Source organism: Piliocolobus tephrosceles, chromosome 21, assembly GCF_002776525.5.
Source record: "Piliocolobus tephrosceles isolate RC106 chromosome 21, ASM277652v3, whole genome shotgun sequence".
Lineage (NCBI taxonomy): Eukaryota > Metazoa > Chordata > Mammalia > Primates > Cercopithecidae > Piliocolobus > Piliocolobus tephrosceles.
Genome location: NC_045454.1, coordinates 2,893,040 through 2,908,402, shown reverse-complemented (window position 1 = coordinate 2,908,402; position 15,363 = coordinate 2,893,040). Strand labels below are relative to the sequence as shown.

Below are 15,363 nucleotides of genomic sequence, written 5' to 3'. Positions count from 1 at the left end.
AGTTCATCCTCATTCCTACCTTGAGTTCCAGGCAACCACTTATCTTCTGTTTCTGTAGATTTGCCTTTTCTGGACACATTCTCCAATAAACATATGTTTATCCAGTGAACAACCTGTGGAGTTCAATGTGCAGTATATGGCATAAAAGTTATCCTATAAATAAAATCTTGACTTACTCATTTTCCAATTACAGACTCTTCTGAATTCTGGTTATTAAATATCTCTGTAAAGCCTTTAGTATGGTCATCAAAACCATAATAAAACACTAAAAAGTTACTGTTTTGGTAATCAAAATTATTATGATTAATAATGATAATTGCATTTATATTGTAGAATCTTCATTTTTTCAGCACAGGAAAGGAGAAACATTTAATTCATTTATGTCTTTCAGACTCAGGGTCTAAGTGTGAGACCAAGAAGTTACCTCCAAATCAATGCAGCAAATCTGGGCAAAGCATCTGCCAGAAACTAGTTTCTGCACAACCAAAAGCTCCTACAGGAAAGAGTGGCTGCAACAAAAATTCAGTCCTAATAAAGGCTAAGAAAGGGCATTCCGGGAAGAAACCTTTAAAATGTAATGACTGTGGTAAAACCTTTAGTCGAAGCTTCTCTCTTAAACTTCATCAGAACATTCATACTGGAGAGAAGCCTTTTGAATGCAGTAATTGTAGAAAAGCTTTCAGACAGATCTCATCCCTCGTACTTCATCAGAGAATTCACAGTGGAAAGAAAAGCCATGAATGCGATAAATGTGGGGAAAGCTTCACTCAAAGAACAACCCTTATTCTACATAGGAGAATTCATGATGGAAAGGAAATTCTTGACTGTGAGAAGGCCTTGAGTCAATGTCAGTCTTTCAATATACATCAGAAAATTCACATTGTTGGGAATGTCTGCCAGTGCAAAACGTGCGGGAAAGCCTTCAGTCAGATGTCATCCCTTTTACTTCATAAAAGAATTCACAATGGAAAGAAAACACATAAATATAATAAATGTGGGAGAGGCTTCAAAAAGAAATCAGCCCTTGTTATACATAAAAGAATTCATGCTGGAGAGAAAATCCCTGAAAATGTGAAGGCCTTAAGTCAGAGTCTACAGCAAAGAAATCACCATTTAGAGAATCCTTATAAATGCAGAAAATGTGGGAAATTCTTTAATCGGATTTCACCCCTGATGCTTCACCAGAGAATTCACACTTCAGAGAAACCATACAAATGTGATAAATGTAACAAGCTCTTCAGGCGGCTTTCAACCCTTATTCTGCATCTAAGAATTCATAATGGAGAAAATCTATACAGATGCAATAAATGTGAGAAGGTCTGCAATCGGCATTCATCCCTTATTCAACATCAGAAAGTTCATACAAAGAAAAAGAAACTATTTGAGTGTAAGGAATGTGGGAAGATGTTTTCTGGAACTGCAAACCTTAAAATACATCAGAACATTCATTCTGAAGAGAAACCTTTCAAATGCAATAAATGTAGTAAAGTTTTCGGCCGCCAGTCATTTCTTATTGAACATCAAAGAATTCATACTGGAGAAAAACCCTACCAGTGCGAGGAATGTGGAAAAGCCTTCAGCCATCGAATCTCTCTCACACGACATAAGAGAATTCATACTGAAGATAGACCCTACGAATGTGATCAGTGTGGGAAGGCCTTCAGCCAGAGTGCACACCTTGCCCAACATGAAAGAATTCACACTGGAGAGAAGCCATATACATGCAAAACATGTGGTAAGGCCTTTAGTCAGCGCACATCTCTTATTCTACATGAAAGAAGTCATACTGGAGAGAAACCCTATGAATGTAATGAATGTGGGAAGGCCTTTAGCAGTGGCTCCGACCTTATTCGACATCAGAGGAGTCATTCTTCAGAGAAACCCTATGAATGTAGTAAATGTGGGAAGGCATATAGTCGGAGCTCATCCCTGATTCGACATCAGAATACACATTCTGAAGAAAAAGCCTAAGGTTGTTTTAAATCTATAAAATCAACGAATGAGGCTATCAGAGATACGGCAAATAGGTATTTGTCTGTAATGTAAATTTTGTGTATATGGGACCATTTGATGATATGTCCCACTTTGAAAGCCAAAGAGCAAAAGTCATTGGTGATTTTGACCTCAGGATTTGAAATTAACTGAAGGAAACTCAGAAGTTTGGTCAGCCATTGGAAATGAAGATCATTTTTTATTTGATAGGAATGACTGGCTGGGCACGGTGGCTCACACCTGTAACTCCAGCACTTTGGGAGGCTGAGACAGGCGGATCATGAGGTCAAGAGTTTGAGACCAGTCTGGCCAACATAGTGAAACCCCATCTCTAATGAAAAATACAAAATTACCTGGGCGTGGTGCGCACCTGTAATCTCAGCTACTGGAGAGGCTGAGGCAGGAGAATCACTTGAACCTAGTAGGTGGAGGTTGCAGTGAGCAGAGATTGTGCCACTGCACTCCAGACTGGGCAACACAGCAAGACTCTGTGTCAAAAAAAAAAAAAAAAAAAAAAGACTGATATTTTACTTCCAGCATAGTTTTAAAGATAATTCATTGGTCACATACAACAAAGTATAATTCTGAAGTCTATTGTGGGGCTCTGAGTCTGGTTTAAGGTCACAGAAGAAAGAATTTGAGTCCGTTTCTCAGATCTAGAACTATCAAATATCAGGAACTTCTTGGCAAAACAGGGTGCCACTTTCAACTGACAAACTTGTGGGTGAGAATAAAGAAAAGTGAGTCTTTAGGTAGATAAAAGCATCATTCACTCATAATGGTGTGTAACAGTAGAAACCTTATTGTACCATCTCCATGGATATGAGAATATATGATCTTCATGGTGTGAACATCTAACATGGCTGAGACAAGCTATCAGTAAAAGAACCAAGATACAGTGAAGAATGAGGATTTCAGAGCCAGGAGAAATCAGTATTGTTTTATTTGGAAATAAATCATCTATATTTATATGAATAAACATTGGTATTTTCATGTAACAATACTGGTATGCAATAAGTGGTGAAATATGAGTTGTTATGGACTGAATGTTTTTGTCCCCCCCCCAAAAAAAATTCATAATGTTAAAATCCTCACCATCAATGTGATGTACTTGGAAATGAGGCATTTGGGAGGCAATTAGAATTAGATGAGGTCATGAGGGTGGAGCCCTCATGATGGGATTAGTGCCTTTATAAGAAGAGACATTGGGCCGGGCACGGTGGCTCATACCTGTAATCCCAGCACTTTGGGAGGCCAAGGCGGGCGGATCACGAGGTCAGGATTTCAAGACCAGCCTGGCCAATATGGTGAAACCCCGTCTCTACTAAAAATACAAAAATTAGCCGGGCATGGTGGCATGTGCCTGTAGTCCCAGCTACTCAGGAGGCAGAGGGAGAAGAATCGCTTGAACCCAGGAGGCAGAAGTTGCAGTGAGCCAAGATCATGCCACTGCACTCCAGCCTGGGTGACAGAGCGAGACTGTGTCTCAAAAACAAACAAAAAAAGACATCAGAAAGCCTGCTTCCTCTCTGCATCATGTGAGGATGCAGCAAGAAGCCAGCTGTCTACAGAACAGGAAGAGAGCCCTAACCAGAACCTAACCATGCTGGCCACCTGTTCTCAGACTTCCAGGCTTCAGAACGGTGAGAAGTAAATTGTTGTTTAAGCCACCCAGTCTATGATGTTTTGTAATGGCAGCCCAAACTAATATATGGAGTGGAAACCCTAGATTTATATAGTGGGTTCTTTTCCTGTCAGCAGTTCAACATGTGTAGTAACTTTCAGTCTCTGCTGTTTGTGCCAAATATATAAGAAATAGAGAACTTTTTATAATTGGATCATATACAGTTGGGCTCTTCTGTGTAAATTTTCCTTCTGTAAAAGCTATTTTTGAGAATACCTAAAGTTTAAGATGACTTTGTGGAATGTACATGGGTTAGGTCTTCCTAACTTTGACCACCATTGATAAAACAACAATCCAAATTGTGAGGGGTGAGCATGCATACAGAACAGTACAACTAACTTCCCATTTAAACTTGTTCTTTCATATTTGTAAAGCAAGTATAAAAATCCACCCCTTGGAGCAAATGGGTGAGCAAACAGCACAGAGGTTACTCATGCAGAGGCATGTCCTTTTTTCCCCCTCTTTTCTACACACACACTCTAGCTTCTTAATTCCTCTGCCAATCTGCCATACAAATACATGTCAGTCCCAAATGAATTGTGACACACCTGAAGACTGTGGAGAAGCAAGAGGATGCCCTGCCCACAGTCACCTAATTTCCTCAGGCTTATCTCATTGCCTATTGCATTTCTTGTTCCTCTTGGGGATTTCAAGAGAGCATTAGAATGGCAATACATGATAAAGTTAACTTGGAATTACTTGTGAGAATTGCATATCTTCACTGCTTTATTTCTCGCCTGAACAAAAATCCTCATTTCATCTAGTTTTGTCTATTCTCTCCTTTTCTTAAACTCTTAAAGGCATTAGGGAAAGTGCCATAAAGGTAAAATAACTGGGTTTATGTGTCCTCCCAAATGCTTGGAACTCAGTTATATCCTAATAGGCTGAATCATTTATTATTTAAATTATTTTGCATTACATGAATTTTAAAAATATATCCAAACTAAGAAGGAAATCAACTTTGTGTTTTTTTTAAAGTCCTGAAAACTTAACTGGCAAGAAAAATGTTTTGCTTTATTCCTAGACTGTTGTAGGAGAGCCCATTATTACAGTATTTTGCTTTTAATAGACACCTATAGATTTCCAGTTTTCATTAGCAAACATTTTAGCTGCATATTTGTTGTGCATGTAGATACCCTGGACCAATTACTGCTAAATCCTGGGGATATGTAAACTAATAAGACACTGTCCTTGCAACAGACACTTACAGTTTACCAGGGAATTCAGGTAATAAAATACGGAATTCTGTATAAGGTGCATAGGTAGTACAGAGAAGAGGATGATAAACTTCATGGTGATGGAGGTATGGGGACAGGGATTCTTTTTGCAGATAGTATTAAAGGAAGAACATGAATTTACTAGGCACACAAAAGTTGGAAAGCTACTGAAGGCAAAGAGAAAATTACAGATGCATGAAATAATAGCAAATAGTAATAGAGTATTTGGGGAGTTACAAGCGCCAACATTTAGGACAATGACACATAGTTCAATGGTAAGCACTCAATAAATATTTGAATGAATGAAAATAGTATAGATGGGGTTTCTGAAGCATAATCCAATGGGACCTAAACCTTAAGGTCACCCTGCCATTGAGACAGATCCTTGGGAAAATCAGTTGACCCTAAAGGAATCACTATTCATATCTGAAACCTTTGGTGAACTTATGATAACCACAGCAACAACAAACCATAAGCCTTCCTCAATTCCTAGCTATAATAATAAAAATCTTACCCATCCATCTCCCACATGCTAAAGACTACATAGAAAAACATCCCCTTTCCAGGAATTAAATTCATTTACCTTCATATCTATTGTTCTACAGAAGATGTTTGGCTTTCAGGAAAAAAAAAAAAAAAAAAACTATGAGGCATACAAAAATGCAGAAATCAACACCTTACCCCACCAAGAAACAAAACATTCATCAGAACTAGACTCAGAAATACATAGCTGTTGGACTGACATGGAACTTAAAGGAACTATGAGTAGTATCTTAAGAGTTGTAATGGAAAAGTGCACAATAGGCAAGATTAGATGAGTAATTTGAGCAGAGACACCAAAACTATAAGAATAAAATGGAAATACTGGGAATGAAAAAACAAGCAGATGAACAATGTCTTCTATGGGCTCATCAATATTCTTGACATAGTCAAGGAAAAGGTAAATGAATTTGATGTTTGGACAATAAAAGTTACTCAAACTAAAACATAAGTAGGGTGGGGTAGGACAAGAAGGAACAGAGAATTCAAGAGCTCTGAGAAAATATCCATTGGTCCAACACATACACATAATTGGAATCCCAGAAGATATGGAATAAGTGGGACAGAAGAAATATTTGAAGACATAATGGCCAATATGTTTCCAAAATTTATGAATCCAGAACACAAATCTATGAAGCTTGGAGAACCTCAAGAAAGATAAATATTAAAATCACACACACACACACACCACCTCAGCCATATTATGTTCAAACTACTGGAAATAATCTTGAAGCAAGCCAGAGAGGGGAAAAAATTACATATAGAGGAACAAAGTTAAGAAACTTACAACAGACATCAGAAGTATTGCAGGCCAGAGGACAATGTAATGGCATCTTTTAAGAGCTAAAGAAAAAAACTCTTCACGAGATGTTCATGAAAATCTTTCAAATTGATAAATACTCTCAGAGAAACAAAACAGAGAATAATACATTAAGACCTACTCTACAAGAAAAGTTCTTCAAACAGAAGGACTATGAAACACAACAGACACTTGGAGATACACAAAGAAATGAAGAGATGTGGAAATGGAATACATGAATGTAATAACTTTTAAAACTTATCTAAAAAAGTAACTGGCTGTCCTAAGAGTAAAAATGTACCAGGTAAACAGCATATAAAAGTAAAATATGACAAGCATAATGGGTGTCAGAGAAAATGGGAATATATAAGATCTTAACATGTTAAGTTGTATATTATTTGAATGTATATTCCAATTAAAGATGTAAAGTAACAATTGAAAATAATTAGATGTAAACAATAATATAAAAGAATTATTAAAAATGGTCATTTAGACCATAGAAGACAAAAACAGAACAAAAACCCAAGAACAGATAGAACAATTAGGACAGAGTTAACAAGGTGGATAGATTTTAATCTATATATTTTAAAATATCAAATGTCAGTGGTCTAAATATACCAGTTAAAAGACAGAGATTCTATGATTGAATGAAAAAGCAGTATCCAACTATATGCTGTCTACCAGAAACATACTTTAAATATAAAGGCATAGATAAAAGTTAAATGGTGGGGAAAAGATACACCAGGCAAACATTAACAAAACAGAAATGACTATATTATTATCAGATGAAGTAGACTTCAGAACAAGGAATACAATCAAGGATAAAGAGCAAGATTACATAATGATAAAAGGGTCTGTTTACTGGGAAAATGTATTTATTTATTGATTGATTTTTTTGAGACAGAGTCTCGTCTCACTCTTGTCTCCCAGGCTGGAGTGCAATGGCGCAATCTCAGCTCACTGCAACCTCCCCCTCCCGGCTTCAAGCAATTTTCCTGCCTCAACCTCCCAAGTAGCTGGGACTACAGGTGCCCGCCACCATGCCTGGCTTAATTTTTGTAGTTTTAGCAGAGATGGGGTTTCACCATGTTGGTCTTGAACTCCCGACCTCAGGTGATCCACCTGCCTCAGCCTCCCCAAAGTGCTGGGATTCCAGGTGTGAGCCACCGCGTCTAGCTGGGAAAATGTAATTCTGAATGAGTACACGTTGAATTGCAAGGCAAAATGATAGAACTGCAAATAGAGAAAGACAAATTGACAATTGTCATTGGAGACTTCATCACTCCTCTTGGTAATTAATAGAACAAATAGACAAAAAATCTGTAAGGATATAGAAGACCTCAACAACATAATCAACCAACTTGACCTGGTTGACATTTGTTAATATAAAACATTCCAAACAACCCACATTCTTTTTAAGTGTTCATGAAACATTCACCAAGACAGAGTATAAATATTAATAAATTTAAAACATTATTTTGCAAACTATATTCCTTGACTATACCAGAATTAAAGCTGCAATAAACAGAGACATCTGAAAATATTTGGAAGGCTTAAATTACAAATTCCTTTTTTTTTTTTTTTTTTTGAGATGGAGTCTTGCTCTGTCGCCCAGGCTGGAGTGCAGTGGCATGATCTTGGCTCACTGTAAGCTCCACCTCTTAGGTTCACACCATTCTCCTGCCTCAGCCTCTCAAATAGCTGGGACTACAGACACCTGCCACCACACCTGGCTGATTTTTTTTGTATTTTTAGTAGAGACGGGGTTTCACTGTGTTAGCCAGAATGGTCTCAATCTCCTGAGCTCGTGATCCACCTGCCTTGGCCTCCCAAAATGCTGGGATTACAGGCATGAGCCACCGTGCCTGGCCACAAATTCCATTTTTCTAATATAGAACTGAATATTTCTTCAGTAAACCTTGTTAACTTCTTTGAAGAATTTTTAAATTGTCAAATTATTTGCATAAAGTTCATAACATTCTTTTATTCATTTAATAACTGTATCATTTGTAGTGATACCACATCTGCCATTCCAGATACTGATAACTTGTATAATCTTTTTTTTTCTTTGTCTGCAATTTTTTTGTTTCATTGACCTTCTCAAAGAACCAGCTTTTGTTTTTCAGGTTTCTATTTCATTGACTTCCATTCTGATTTTTATTATTTCCATTCTTGTGTGAACTTCAGGTTTCATTGCTCTTCTATTTCTAATTTGTTAGGTGCAAATTGGAGTCATTGATTTGAGTCATTTGTTTTGTAACATTGACATTTAGTGCCACTGTATTTCTTTCCAAGTACTGTGGTACATCCTATGCATTTTGATGTGCTTTTTTCTGAGTTTCATTCAACTCAAAATATTTATTTTCCCTTTTGATTTCTTCTTAGAAATATGGTTACTGAAAAGTGTGTTCTTTTGTTCTAAATATTTGGGTGTTTTCTAGTTACTTTTCTGTTATTGATTTAAATCCATTCTGGTTAGAAAATATATTTTGTGTGACCGGTGGCTCACGCCTGTAATCCCAGCACTTTGGGAGGCCGAGGCAGGTGGGTCACAAGGTCAGGAGTTCAAGACCAACCTGGCCAAGATGGTGAAACCCTGTCTCTACTAAAAATACAAAAAAACTTAGCCAGGTGTGCTGGCAGGCACCTGTAATCCCAGCCACTCGGAAGGCTGAGGCAGAGAATTGCTTCAACCCGGGAGGCAGAGGTTGCAGTGAGCCAAGATGGCACCACTGCACTCCAGCCTGGGTGATGGAGACTCGTCTCAAAAAAAAAAAAAAAAAAAAGATAGATAGATAGATAGTATGACTAGTATGACTTTAATGCTTTTCAATTTACTGATATGTGTTTTAAGGCCTGGAATTATTGTCTGTCTGGGTAAACGTTCTGGGTTCATTTGAAAAGAATGTGTTTTACTCTTCTTGGGGTGAATAGTTCCACAAATATCAATTAGGTCAAGCTGGTGATAATGTTCAAGTCTTCAATATCCTATTTGTTCTATTTACATATTCTATTGAGAGGCATGCTGAAATCTACAGTTATAATTCTGGGTTTGTTTATTTCTCCTTGTAGTTCTTTCAGTTCTTTCCCCAGTTTCAGGTAGTTTCTTCACATCCATATTCTGATCTGTACTCAGGTAAAAAAAAATAGAAGAGGAACACACTATAGATTTCTAGATGCTTTTTTTTTTTTTCCTTTTCTGAGAGCTGTCTCCTCTCAAACTCTCTATCCTGGGAACTCTAGCCACCTTGATCTCCCTGACTCCTAGCTCCATCACCTAATTCGTGGAGATCTGTACCACAGCCTGGAAACTCCATGCAGTTGTCTGGGGAAATCATAGGACTCACCTCATTTGTTTCTAATTTCTCAGGGATCATTATTTTATTACCTGATGTCGTTTTATAGTATTTCAGATGGGAGATTAAATTATTCCCTAGGACTCCATCTTTGCCAGAAGTGTAGATCTCAGATAAGGATTTAGAGAGGGTAGTAATAATGAGGAATCTAGGATTTTTAGTTTCTAAAATAATATTGCAATTAACATTCTTGTACATATGCTTTTGTAAAGATTTAACAATATTTTTAGAGGATAAATTATTGGGTCAAAACGTAGGTATATTTAACATATATTACCAACTTGTCTTTCCTATCCAAACTACTATCTATCTAGACTGAAGTAGGATTCTGAAGAGGCATTTTATGTATGTTTGTTCATTGCTGCCTGCGTCTCCCCTCTTCCCCACACAACGATCAGGATGTATCAGTGAAGTTTTTTCAGATTTTCTTCTGACTTTTTCTCCATTATGCTGCTTTTCCCGGAGAGCAGAGAATTCCAAAGATGCTGGCACATTGTTTTAGTGTGAGCCTACTGTTACTGTATTATATTTTCAAGTATGTGATATAAGGCAGTGCAATTTTCTCATTCCATGATGCTGGCTCATTCTTTTCATTTTGTTCAGTTTTAATGAAGGGGTGTTCTGTAATTTTGAGCCTACTATTATTGATAAGATCTGAGTGACTGGAGTTTTTAATTTTTGAATGAAGTGAGCTTTTCCTGATCTACTTATTTATGGAAGGACAGTGCTTTACACTAGCAGATAATTGGTTTTACTCCAGTGAATCTGAAACAATATGTACCGATCACCTGGAGATCTTGCAAAACTGCAGATTCTGAATGATTAAGTCTGGATTAGGGCCCAAGATTCTGGAATTTTAACAAACTCTCAGGTGATGCTGATGCTGTTATTCCATGGCCCAGACTGAGTAGCAAGGATTAGTCTTTACTTTGCATTCTTGCACATCACTGGCAGTATTTTCTTTCCTCTATTACATGATAAACCATTTTTTAAAACCTATGTGTTTCCTCCTTAAGCCCTCCTGTCACTTACACAACACTCTGCAACTATAACAGAGTTTAGGAATGCTTCCAAAGCCAGACTGTTCGAAGTGATGTTGTGGCTGTAATAAAGGTGCCCTTTCTTTTGCCCTTCCAGATATGCTACTGCCTTAGGAAAATTCTGTGCTCCTCAATGCAGCAGTAGTTTCTTTTCCCAGGATTTAGTTTCTTTTCCCAGGATTTCCCACATTTAGCAGCACCACTTTGTGGATTTTGAAGCTCAGAATTATACATGTTTCTTCACTTCATTAAAGAAGGAGCCTCTACATGCATTTCTTACTCTTGTTGCTTTAACTTGGTTTCAGAAAGGAGAGACAAACAGAAACTACTTCATTCCATCTTGTTGAATGTAGAAGTTAGTAAATATTTTTAAAGGCTTCTCACACATATATTCAAACTTGTCTCCTTGTGGGATTACACCAGTCTACCACTCTTGTAGAGAATAGGATAAGGGAGTAGGAAAATGAAGTTCCTTACCTGAAGGCTACAGTCTTTATAGATCACCTCTGCTTTCCTTTATACAGGTAAGCCGTCTCACTTTCTGTGGGTTGTATCTCTGACACTTTCTGCAAGGGAGACCTTCTGTGGAGTGTATTAAAAGGAACTCCCAGGCCGGGTGCGGTGGCTCACGCCTGTAATCCCAGCACTTTGGGAGGCCGAGACGGGCGGATCACGAGGTCAGGAGATCGAGACCATCCTGGCTAACATGGTGAAACCCCATCTCTACTAAAAATACAAAAAACTAGCTGGGCGAGGTGGCGGGCGCCTGTAGTCCCAGCTACTCGGGAGGCTGAGGCAGGAGAATGGCGTGAACCCGGGAGGCGGAGCTTGCAGTGAGCTGAGATCTGGCCACTGCACTCCAGCCTGGGCGACAGAGCAAGACTCCGTCTCAAGAAAAAAAAAAAAAAAAAAGGAACTCCCTTGAACCGTCTCACTTTGTGTGTTGTATCTCTGACACTTGCTGTGAGGGAGGACTTCTGTGGAGCATCTTAAAAGGAACTCCCCTGATGTCCCCCGGCATGCTGGGTCCAAGTGACGCTAAACCAATTCTTGTCACCACAGCCCCAGCCTCTTTCTGCTGGGGTTACTTTATCCTGCAACCTTCTCTGGATTACTGGCAAGACAGCTTAATTACAAGCCACTTTGTGCTATGTCCATTTGACCCATAAAAATGTAACTTACCTATGCTACAGAGTCTGAGGTAGCACCCCCGAATTGAACAAATTAATATTTCTCAAGAAAAAGATATGAATGTTTATACTAAGTGGGATCAATATCAATAAATACCTTCATGTCAATTCAGGTCAGGTTTTGCCATTATGAGAACTGATTCTCAACCTCCCTTTAACCAGCCCCTATTTTTTTGTTTGTTTGTTTGTTTTTTTTTTTTGTGAATTGGTCAGTTCAGTGATTCAGTCTCTCTGGAAGAAGCATGTGCACCTGACACAGGCTGGCTAGAGTACCCCACATACCATGGACCCCAGAGTGGGCACACAGTCAAAACTGAAACAAATCATATTTTCCTCCCAGGGATTGACATGGAGGCAGAAATACAGAGATACTGCTCTACTTTTCAGATTAAATATTCTATGGACATTTTAAGTCTAATATCCTCAGATGCCATTTCTTTCCCATCAAGAGACAACCTGGAGAGAAGGAAACTACTGAAAGCAGAGCTGAGTTACAAACCTCTGATAAGTCTGAGCACTTAAATCCAGCCTAACACTATGCCATACATGTTCAATGCTTTTTGGTTACAAGAATCAATAAATACCTGTTTCCTAAACTAATTTTGTTTGGTTTCTGACAATCCTGACTACCATTGCTATTTCTGGATTTATTTTTATACACTCTTTATAAGTCTTTTATGAAAGAAAAGGATTTAACTCATCCCATGTGAGTTATATTTTATCACATTTGTTGCATTTTAACTTGAAATATAGCTAACCTGTATTTTCTTATTCCATCAACTTTAGGCAGATCTCCTGAATCTCCTCTGCGTGATGAGATTATTGCCACTTCCCCTTGCTTCAATCTTTCATCTTCCCATTTGCCTTCCACCATCCAAACAATCAGCTATATTCTGCCTTTCACATTACTAGATATTTGTTATGGATAATACTTCAGTGATTTCTATATTATAAATGTAGAAAATAAAATAGCGTTGCATTGCTACTAACATTGGTTCTTCTCTGAAGAGCCAGAGCCAAGTAATATGTAAAGATTACATTGCTCCTCTACACATCCAATGTTATGATCTTAGTACTCACTTAAAGGGAAACTTTTTCAGTTTTCTAAAATCATGCAACATTTCATGGGGAGTTGCTTAATGTTAAGACCATGATATCTAGTATGGTTTTTCCTTTGTCTTCTCCAGAGCCAGTTTCTTTCCTTCTCCTATGAAAAAAATTTTATCTCCATCATATCACTAAGATCCTCCAACTTCACATGAATTCTGTTTAATGGAACCCATTCCATTCTTCAAAAAGTTTTTCTTCAGTGACTCTCTGGATTCTTAGTCTACCAATAATTTGGATTGTTTTCTATGCTTATTGCAAAGTGGGTATCCTTGTCATCCTCAACTCTAGTCTCTTGGGTTACAACCACTGTTCACTGAAGCCTATCCTGCTGTCTTCTTACTTTTTCATCTACATTTTGCTTGAGTTAATCCTTTAATACCCTGGATAATGGATATATGGAAATAAATTCCATGTCTCTAAACATCAATATTTGGTCTCATGCTTTATTGTTGGCCAGGTATAGACTTCTAGGTCCAAAGTAATTTTATGTCATGAGTTGGAAAGTGCTATTCTGTATTCTATCCAATATTTCTGATAGGATGGAGGGCTAAAATCATCTTGATGCTTTTTCTTTTTTAGATGACCTAATGATTTTTGATAACTTTTAGAATGTTTTTTTCTTTAATATTCTGAAATTTCACAAGCATATTTCTGGATTTTCCTGTTGTGGTTTTCCTAGTTGATCCTGTCCAGCATTCAGTGAGCTAACCCAAGCTGAACATGTATGCCTTGTTTCAGTTTAGAAAGTTTCCCATTCATTTGATACATTCTTTTATTTTGTTAAATTTTTTCCCAAACATAGATATTGGACCTTACAATTTTCCATGTCCCTTTTTGATTCTCATTTTTCTTTTCAATTTATGCATCTAAAGTTTCTTGTCTTTCTGCCCTTTATCAAATTTATTACAGCAGTATTTCTTTTTTTATTTCGTAGGAGTTCTTATCTAATTGTTCCCTTTATTTTGTAGTTTCAAATCACAGGCTAAAATCAATTTTTCATTTTCTTCTGTTATTACATGACTTTCCCCACTCAGGATTCAATTATATCTCTTGGTGTTTATTATGCTGATAGTTTTCTTCATGTGATGATACTTAGCTAGCAGTTTCCATTTAAGTAGGACATAGTTTGATTACCATAGGTAAATGCCAGGGTGTCCTTTGTATATTTCCACTGTAGGTCTGTTTGCCTAAATGGGAAGGGTTACCAGGGTATCTGTATGCTTGGGAAGGGCCGGCAAGTCAAGCAGAGATTCTCTGAATTCCAAAAAAATTTTTAACTTAGACTGCCAACTTTTCATTCTAGGTATCCTAGTTCTTTGTAAACTCAATTTTCTTCATGTAAAAATTTTTTTTTAATTATTACATTGATGTTTAAAACTTCAAACAGTACAAATAACACTAAATCTTCTTTTGACCAGAGCATCCAATACCAGTCCCTTCCCAGAAGAAACATTTATCAGTTGGGTGTCAGTTCGGAACTTTCACTAAGCATTTGCATCCTTCTAGAAATGCATTAAAAATAAATGTTTAAATATACATTAGTGTGTGCCAAAATTTTTACATTTTCAACCAGTAAGTCCTTTAGTCAAATTCGTATCAATATTATCAGCCCATTCTTTTAAATTCTAGCATACAACTCCTAGTCATTACTTTGATAGAAATTTAGGTTGTTTTCAGCGTTTCGTATACTAACTATACCCTACAAAGTGGCTATAGTGAGCATTTTAAAAACTTCACTACCTCTAAAGTAGCTGTGATGAGAAATCCTGGCTTCATACCACTACTAATATCTGGTATTATATTTTCTAAATTTGAATCTCTCCACCTGTGATGCCAGCACTTTGGGAAGCTGAGGGAAGAGGACCACTTGAGCCCAGGAGTTTCAGATCAGCCTCAGCTACAAAGTGAGACCTCATCTCTAGAAAATAAATAATAAATGAACAAATTTGCATCACTTAATACTAATGAGGTTAAGCAGAGACTTAGATTTATTAGACATCTGTATTTCTTCCATAATTTGCCCGTTCTTATCCTTGCTTATTTATATACATGCTTAGTTGTCCTTTACTTATTGACTTATATGTGTTCTTACATGTATCCGTTATATTACAAACGTGTTTCTTCATTCCTGTTGCTTATCTTTTAACTTTCTTTAAAAGCACACTAATTTTTGTTGTTGTTGAGACAGAGTTTTGCTCTTGTTACCCAAGCTGGAGTGCAATGGCATGATCTCAGCTCACTGCATTCTCTACCTCCTGGAATCAAGCCATTCACCTGCCTCAGCCTCCAAAGTGGCTGGGTTTACAGGCATGCACCACCACACCCAGCTAATTTTGTACTTTTAGTAGAGACAGGGTTTCACCATATTGGTCAGGCTGGTCTCTAACTCCTGAGATCAGGTAATCCACCTGCCTCCGCCTCCCAAATGCTGGGAT

At 37.5% G+C, this 15,363-nt stretch overlaps 1 protein-coding gene across 2 annotated transcripts in view; it reads left to right on the top strand.

Annotated features, from left to right (window-relative positions):
• The window catches only part of ZNF667 (zinc finger protein 667), a 29,188-nt gene extending 25,353 nt beyond the window's left edge, over window positions 1-3,835 (top strand). The window contains exon 5 of one of the 2 annotated variants that reach the window (XM_023184346.2): window positions 392-3,835. In XM_023184346.2, the coding sequence (XP_023040114.2) occupies window positions 392-1,971 (1,580 nt within the window). In that variant the 3' untranslated portion in view covers window positions 1,972-3,835. The remainder of the gene's footprint in view (window positions 1-391) is intronic. The other variant, XM_023184347.2, reaches the window with a different exon arrangement.
• The last annotated feature ends 11,528 nt before the right edge of the window (window positions 3,836-15,363 follow it).